General features: G+C 42.0%; 1 protein-coding gene across 1 annotated transcript in view; it reads left to right on the top strand.

Moving 5' to 3' along the window:
• The window catches only part of LOC123249339, a 192,956-nt gene that overhangs the window by 175,927 nt on the left and 7,901 nt on the right, over positions 1–9,128 (top strand). The window contains exon 56 of the mRNA XM_044678334.1: positions 8,871–9,071. Within this exon, the coding sequence (XP_044534269.1) occupies positions 8,871–9,071 (201 nt within the window). The remainder of the gene's footprint in view (positions 1–8,870; positions 9,072–9,128) is intronic.

The following is a 9,128-nucleotide window of genomic DNA, read 5'->3' as shown; positions in this document are numbered from 1 at the left end:
AGACAGAGAGAGACAGAGAGAGAGAGAGAGAGAGAGAGAGAGAGACAGAGACAGAGAGAGACAGAGAGAGAGAGAGAGAGAGAGAAAGAGAAAAAGAAAGAGAAAGAGAAAGAGAATATATATAGGATTATTTTATTTTTAATCCAGGGTTCCTACCTCTCCTATGGTTACCAGGTCCTGCTCCCCATCTCAGACAATCAAAGATCTAAGATTTAGTCCCAAATTTGAGTTAAACCATCAAGTCAACAAGTATGTATTAAGCATCTACCATGTACCAGGCATTGTGCTAAGTGTTCAGGATGTAAAGAAAGGCAAAAAACAGTCCATGCCCTCAAGGGGCTCACAGTCTAATGGGAGAGACAGCACGTCTGAACAACAGCTGTCTTAATAAACTTCAGAGAGCTGGCAGGGCTCTCGTAGGCCATCCAGTCCAACACCCTCACTTAAGAGATGAAGAGACTGAAGTCCAGAGAAGTAATTGATGGAAATGACTTGCCCCCAATCCCATAGGTAAGAAGTGTCAGAATCGGTCCTAGGAGTCGAAGGAGTGTTCCATCCGTTGCCGCCATGCTCTCTGGCCCCAAGTTACAACTTAGTGGTGGGTCTCAGTGGTGGGACTTAGAGTGAATTATTGCAGGGGCTGATTTGCTGATAAGGGAGTCATGTAGTTATGAATCCATTGAAAGACTCAACGATAACCTCTAACCCTTCTTTACCCACAACAAGTCGCTTGCAGATCAAAGAACTTACAGAAAGTTTTTAGGAGTCATGCAATGACTATTATTGCCACAAGATCCCTCACCTACTACTTTAAAGAACCACCACCCGACAGTGTCCCTATTGGGGTGGTGAGGCAGTGAGGCAGATAGAGAGCCAGGCTTAGGGATGGGAAATCCTGGGTTCGAATCTGACCTCAGATATTTCCTCGATGTGTGACCCCCGGCACCTGGCAAGTTGTTTAACCTTCATTGCCTAGCCCTTACCATTCTTCTGCCTTGGAACCAATAATAAGTCTTGATTCTAAGACAGAAGGTAAGGGTTAAAAAAAAAAAAAGATAGCTGGTATAATAACTCTCCTCTCCACAGTCTTTCTCCCCACCATCTGCCTCAAGACACTTGTCAGAAACTTTAGACTATCACTCTTGAGTGATTAATTGACTGTTGAAAGTTCATGAATTCCTCAGATAAAATGATTACAAAGATATCTGGTCTTGCAATGAGCATAATGTGGTTTATCATGGAAGGAGCATGGTTTGAATGCTGCCACCAAGGAGGAAGGTTGTATGAGGGAAAATCCATCTATGGATGCCTTTTATTTCTCTTCCTCTCTGGTACAGGACCTAGGAGGTGGCATCAGAGAATCAATTAGCACCTGTGAAGTGAGGGTGTTGGACTAGATGGCCTACGAGAGCCAGACAGAGCTGTTTGCATGTTGTCTCTCCCATTAGACTATGAGCTCCTTGAAGACGTGGATTGATTTTTGCCTTTCTTTACATCCTGAACACTTAGCACAGTGCCTGGTACATGGTAGATGCTTAATAAATACTTGTTGACTTGATGGCTCAACTTAAGACTCTTTGGTCTTAAAATCTATGATTCTACAAGAAGGGGGAACAAGGACATGGTAACCATGGGAGAAGTAGGAACCTGGATTCAAAAAAGAAAATCCTATCTAGGGTAGAATCCTAGGTCTGTCTCTTACTGCCTCAATTACTTTTTATCTTTAGCCTCACTTTCTGTATCTTCAAAATCAGGTGGGTTGGATTCTAGGCCCCCTTTCTAGCTTCTGACCGTTGGACTCATTGCTCTGGATTCCCTCTAAAAGAGAGGTTCTCAGTTGTGGGGGAGATGGGTGGTCATAGACCTCTTTGGTGGTTTGGTGAATGAAGCCTGTAGATCTCTTCTCAGAATAATGTTTTTAAATGCATGTGGCAGGTAAAACATAGAATTACAGCTATATTGAAATATAGCTATCAAAAAAAATTTTTTAATAAGTTTCTGGGGGCAGCTAAGTAGCACAGTGGATAGAGCGTTAAGCCTGGAGTCAGAAGAAGCTGAGTTCAAATCTGGCCTTGGATACTTCCTAGCTCTGTAACCCTGGGCAAATCACGTAACTCTGACTGCCTAGCCTTGCCTCTCATCTGTCTTAGAAATGATATTAAAACAGGAGGTAAAGATTAAAAAAAAAAAAAAAGATTCCTGGTAAAGAATCCTTGTTTCGATAGCTTCCAGCCTAACTCTCTGGACTAGGTACCTCAGTGAGCTGCTTTTCCACCTCAGAATCACATTCTGGTAATGTTTTGGGGCAATGGCTTAGTCCTCACCCCTACCCTGTTTCTTCAGGCATGTTCCTGTTAGGGATGAGTAGAAGAAGCTCACAGTTTTTTTTTTCTCATATTACAACTCCCCCCCCCAAAAAAATCCCCCTCCTTTCTCATCTCTGCATGAGCCTGTGCATTCTGTCAAGCCTGCAGCCTGGGGCTTATAAGCTGCAAGAGTTGGACTAGTCCCCCCACAAAACTGGCTTCATTCTGGGAACTTTGAATCCTTGCTAGAAGCCAACGATTAGCTCCAGAAGCAGGTAGTCAGCTGCCCTGCCTGCGGCACAATGAGTCCCCCCAGATTCCTTCACCAGGTGGGCAGGGACCTCCCAGAGTTTTTGGCTCAAGGAACACTGTTTATAGTCCTCCTGCTCAGGGCGTCTCTTCAGTCTGGGCCAAGGACCCTTTAGGAACGCAAAAAAGCTTATTTTGCAACCCTTCTTGGCTCCCTGAAGTAATAGCAACACTGGACCTGTCCCCATCCCATCCCAGAAGTGTAACATCTGAGGACCACAAATTTCAAGCTACAGAAAACTACAGAGACCATCTGATTCCACCTTTTGGTGCTTCCCGCGTGCCCCGCCCATATTCCCACACTTAATACAGTGTTTATTACATATAAGTACTTAAATGCTTGTTAACTTAAATTTCCTCATTTTATTGATGAGGATGGGGGGCAGCTGAGTGGCTCAGTGGATTGAGAGCCAGGCCTAGAGACTGGAGGTCCTAGGTTCAAGTCCGGCCTCGGACACTTCCAGCTGTGTGACCTTGGGCAAGTCACTTGACCCCTATCGCCCACCCTTACCACTCCTGGGCCAAGGACGGTCCCTAGCCCGGATGAAAAAGGAGGAAGGTTGGGCGTGGGGCTAGCAACCCCACCCTGTAAAAACTACATCTGCTAAAGATCTGCTAAAGAAACTGCAACCTAAAGTAGGGGCAGCTGGGCTAGCTCAGTGAATTGAGAGCCAGGCCTAGAGAAGAAAGGTCCTAGGTTCAAGACCGGGCTCAGACCCTTCCCAGCTGGGTGACCCTGAGCGACTGTGTGACTCATTGCCTACTGGTTGTGGCCCTATGCTCCTAGAATGGAGTCCCAGGATAAAAAAAAAAAAAAATTGATGAGGAAACTGAGGCCCAGAGAAATTAAATGACAACCAAAGACCACAGCTGGCAAGCATTGTTGCTGTTTCTCTTTTGTCATTTTTAATTGTGTCTTGATTCTTCATGATCCCATTTAGGTCCTGGGCATCAATACTGCAATTCATTTTACAGATGAGGAAACTGAGGCAAACAGAGTTAAATGACTTGCCCAACGTCACATAGCTAGTAAATACCTGAAGCTGGATTTGAATTCAGGAAAATGAGTCTTCCTGACTCTGGGTCCAGCATTTGATCCACTGGGCCACCTAGGTGCCCTGGTAGGCTTTAGGGGCTAGATTTGAAACCAGATTCTTTGATTCTACAACAAGGATTCTTAACCTTTATTGGGGTCAATGACTCCTTAGACAATCTGATGAAGCTTAGGTATACTTCTCAAAATGATCCATCTGTAAATACTTATTAAGCCCCTACTATGTAGCCAAGCACAGTGCTGATTTTTTAAATGCATAAAATAACTTACATAGGATTACCAAGCAAGTCAGTTATACTGAAATAAAGATATTATATTTTTTTTCCTATGGATTGCCACTAGACCCTACCCTTCTACATATCCCTCACCTCTAAACCCTTGGAATAGATTCAGATCTGTCTGTTCCTCCAAAGCCTATGTACTGAGAGATTTTTTGTAAAAAATCCTTACTTTCCATCTTAGAATTAATACCATGTATTGGTTCCTAGGCAGGAGAGGGTTAGGCAATGGGGGCTAAGTGACTTGCCCGGGGTCACATAGCTAAGGAAGTATCTATGGTCAGATTTGAACCCAGGACTTCCTATCTCTAGGCCTAACTCTCAGTCCACTGAGTCACCTAGTTTCTCTGTTGTACTGATAGATTTTGGAAAAATTGGTTCATTATAGGAACCCCTCATTCAGACGATAAAATCTCAAGGCTATGAGATAAGGTTAATATCCTCATTGTATATCAACTCTGTGTTCTACTAGCCTTTGTGACTGGCCACCTTGACCTGCAAACTATATGTGATCCATCTTGGTCCACTAACATGAGCAAACAGGAGAAAGATTCTAGATTCAAGGACACAGTGGCGCCATGTTCACTCTCTCATGAGCCCAAAGAGACATGGAAGCCAAGACGTGCCAAGCATACATGGGAATGAAAAACTTTGGTACAATGCATAAACCAATAGCCTTAGAATCAGCAAGATCTAAGCTCAGTTCCCTCCTTAAATACCAACTGTGTGACCACAGGCAAATCATTTTAACCACTTAGTGCCTCAGTTTCCTCTTTGGTAAAATGAAGGCGTTGACATCAATAGCCTCTTAAGGTCCTTTCAAGTTTCAACTCTGTGATCCTATGACCCTCGCGTAAAGACTCTCCATCAGTACAGTCCTCCAAGCTGCAACCTCAGGTTCCAGCCAAGAGTGGGGGGGGGGGGTGTGGTGTAAGATTAAAAATTAATATCCAAATAGTCCAAGTATTATATTTTATAAAGTTTATTAATAATAACAACTTGAAGTAAGGGAAGAAAAACCTCAGTAAAGAAAGCCAGCTTAACCAGCTGGGGAAAAGAGAGAAAAGAGGCAGGCTTATAGCAAACTTATAAACATTACGTAAAGACACAAATGTGGGGAAGGGAAAAGGATTCTGGGTAATGTAGTTCAGGGGTTCCAGATTTTCTAATTACACAGGGGTGCAGACAGGGAGTAGAGAGTGACATATGGTTTCTGGCCAGATTGTGATGCTGGCAGAGTAGAGAGACAAGAAACCATGCTATTGGGTGAAGGCGTTCTCTTGCATGCACACAGGACCCCTTCACATTTAAAAATTATTGGGGATCCCAAAGAGCTTTTGTTTATATGGGATTATATCCAGGGCTGTGCCAGGGCCAGCTTCTACCTAAGCCAAGTGTTAAATTGTCAGTGTAAGCATTTACACCTTAGAAATGAGCAAATGCTACAAATTAGGGCTCAATTTATCATTTTGCTGATTTTCCAGACTTAGGGAAATGATAGAGATGTCAATAATGAAGAATTAATATGAAGGCATGTCCCAATTCAGAGAGCAGGTAGTTAAACATTTACCAGCGCCACTGCTGGTTATATCTATTGACACTGATGATATTAGAAATTGAAACTGATAAATTTCTTAAATGTTTATTAATTCATCTAAAACAGGAATAAACCCATGATATTTGAATGTAAAGAACATTTTTATGAAAAAATATGTTTAAAAAATTGGTGAAGAGAAGCATGATATTTTCTGTATTTGTGCAAGTCTCTTTAATGTCTGGTTTAATAGAAGATAGCCATATTCTTATGATCTTCATTCAGTCTGTTGCCATACATTGTTTTGGTTGAAGTATATGAAGAAAATCCAGCCTCACAAAGGTGGGTAGTTGGAAAGAGAAAGAGTATCTTGATAGGCAAATAAAGTCTTGGCAGTATTAGAAAAAGGGTTTTACTTCCTGGAGACCCTGAAAGGATCTGGGGGACCCTCAAGCTTCTGTACACTTTAAGAACCATTGCCTTTTTTATGCAGATCTCTCCTCACCTCTCCTCCCTTATAAAGACTTTCCAAACCCTTTAAGGAAAGCCAGTCCTGCTGGACTGAGTGACCTGTGTGAAAATGAATTCTGTTTATACTTTTGGATGATGCCTGTGAATACACCCCCTTTCCTCTCTGGCATGTTTCCTCCCTCAGAACCTGTTAATTTGCTTCTGATCACACCTATTGGGCCCCATTCCCAGAGAGGGCAAAGATCCAACATAATCCAAAACAGCAGATAATCCAAAAATAATTTATAGAGTATTTGACTTTGGGATGTGGCCAATTTGCCTTCATAACAAGTATTTATTGTCTGCTCTTTGGCTGAGGCTAATATGAAAATGAGTTTACATTCCCTGGCATCCATCAGCTATGAGTGGGGAGGGGAGAAGCCCAGGGCTATGTTGGGCAGTAAGGGTGGAAGCCAATTGGGAGAGGAAAAAATTTACTACAGCTAATCAGATATGGATAATTGAGAAAGGACTTGATTATAGTACAGCAGAAGAAGAAAAAAATAACATCAGTATTAGAGGCAGAGAACCTGGATCTGATTCTGCCTCTGCCTCCTACTGCCTGTAACCACTCTGGCTCTCAGTTTCCTCATCTATGAGAGGATTGGTATAAATGGCCTCTGGGAGTGCCCTGAATCTATGATCAGCCAATCAATTAACTATATTAACTAGTTAACTAACAATCTATTAAGTGTTTACTACTTTTCTGGGGCCTCTGCTAAGCCCTGGGGGATAGTAAGGCAAAACAAAGCCCAGCAAAACAAAAACCACCCCTTGCCTTCAAGAAAGAACACGCTTCTAAATAACTACATACAAACTCGAGTGGATGGGCATTAAGCTTGGCAGCTGAGGGGACTAGAAAAGGTCTCCTGTAGAACGAGAGCTCCTTACATCTTCATCTTCTTCCCCGGCACCCTCCCTACCTAGAGCTCTAGGCTTTGTGGCTTGAAGAGGGAAACATGAAGGAATGTGGCAAATGGAGGAGGGATATTCTCGGACCAAGCATCATCCTTTACCTCTGACTTATTAGGGAGCATTCATCAGATGCTGGCATCACTTAGCATAAAATCTATTGTGGGAAAGCTAAGGCAAGAGCTGCCAGGGTGTGGGTAGGCAGAAGATGCTTTATGGATGACTATTCATTATACATCTGTAACCACTAATGCAGAACCATAATTAGGAATTCTTTCACCTGGGGAACAAAAGTCTGGGGGCGGAGCAGGCTAAAGCACAGAAGACAGTCAAATTGGGCCAAGGGGGATAGCGAAGGGCTGTTAATTGTGGGGACAACAGTTTTTGGCAGAAAGAAATGTACCCCCTCCACATCAGTGCCTTGGAACAGAGCCACATTTGTCCCACACTAGTTCCAGCTGTGACCTAACATTTAACACTGAATGGGTTCATGTCATACTTTAACTAGGGGTTGGATAATAGTTGTTGCTTAGTGATAATCATATACCTAAAAGAGATTTTTCAAAGGTGTGATGACATCTCAGATTTTCTGATGGGTATTGATCCTTGAATATTAACCAGGATAATGTTGGACTGTTCTCAAACATTTCTTCAGATCTCATCTCCCAAGCCTGCTGCTGCTGAAAGTATAATTATCCACATTGCTGCAGAACCCCAAACATTACCAACAGCTCATCCCCCTAGAGACCCCTCCAGACTGTCCCCTGGATAGCAGCTGTGGCTGCTGTTTTTTATTTTATTTTTACTTAAGAGATATTTATAGTATTTTCTTTCTCTTCCAAGTTCTCCATCCAAATTTAAAAAAAAAAAAAGAAAAAACTCTCATAACAAATGTGCATAGTCAAGCAAAACAAATTCCCACATTGTTCATGCCCTAAAATGTATTTCATTCTGTATCTTGAATCCATCAACACTATCAGGAGAGAAAGATAGTATTAAGCGTTATCAATGGTCGTTTGGAATTATGACTGGCCATTGCAACTGACCAGATACCTTAAGTCTTTCAAACTTGTCTTCATAATGTCAGTATATAAAAATTTCCAGGGGCAGCTAGGTGGCTCAGTGGATTGAGAGACAGGACTGAAGAAGGGAGGTTCTGGGTTCAAATCTGGTGGTTTCAGATGCGTCCTAACTTTGTGACCCTGGGCAAGTCACCTAACCCCCATTGCCTAGCCCTTACTACTCTTCTGCCTTAGAACAAATGCATGATGTTGATTATAAAACACAAGATAAAGGGGTTTTTTTTCATTGTTTTTCTACCTAGTTCTGTTTATTTAATTCTATATCTCTTCATACAATTTTTCTCAGGTTTGTCTGATTATTTAACCAGAGTTGGAAGAGATCTTGGAAGTTGTCTAGCTTGGTGGTATCAATAATAATCCATATTGACTTAGAAAACTACAAAAAATATTATTAACATTGTACTGTTTTTATTTATTTTGTTAAACATTCCTTTCATCATTTCTTAGAGCACAATAGTATTCCATGCTATTCATACACTATAATTTGTTCTGCCATTTCCCAAGGAACGCCCCCTCTTAGTTTCTATTTCTTTGCCACTACAAAAAAAAAAAACAACAATACTTCTATACATATTTTTATACCTTTGGGTCTTTCCCTTTATTCTTTTATCTCTTTGGGGTATAATCGTGGTATCACTGAGTCAAGGGGCATGGACTGTCTAGTGACTTTTTGGGAAATTTTTCCAAATTGCTTCTCAGAAGGGCTGAATTAATTCACAGTTCCACCAAGAATGTATTAACGTGCGTGGCTGCTCTTTAAAGACTCCTTTTCTCTTAGAAGGGTTATCATTTTGCCTCCTTCAATGGTCACCCTTCCCATTTCATCCTCCATTAGATGCCCCAATTCTAAATATGTTCTTTTTTATTCTCTCATCCAAATCACAGGGCTACAACATATATGAGTCTTCCTTGATGGGAGAGAATTGTCTGAGCTTGGATCCACTGCCTGCCAAGGTCAGAGTCAATGGGAGGAAAGAAATTCATAGAATAGAATTGTCCAATGAGAATGGTGCAGTGATCTCCTGCGACATTCATTCTGATCTCTGTAGTATGACACTGGATGGCTGGAACCATGGTAAGTCTTGGGTTCTGAGAGAGAGAGAGAGAGAGAGAGAGAGAGAGAGAGAGAGAGAGAGAGAGAGA

This window comes from Gracilinanus agilis, chromosome 1, assembly GCF_016433145.1.
Source record: "Gracilinanus agilis isolate LMUSP501 chromosome 1, AgileGrace, whole genome shotgun sequence".
NCBI classification, from domain to species: Eukaryota; Metazoa; Chordata; class Mammalia; order Didelphimorphia; family Didelphidae; genus Gracilinanus; species Gracilinanus agilis.
The sequence above is the reverse complement of the archived record's forward strand: the minus strand, read 5'-3'. Positions and strand labels throughout refer to the sequence as shown.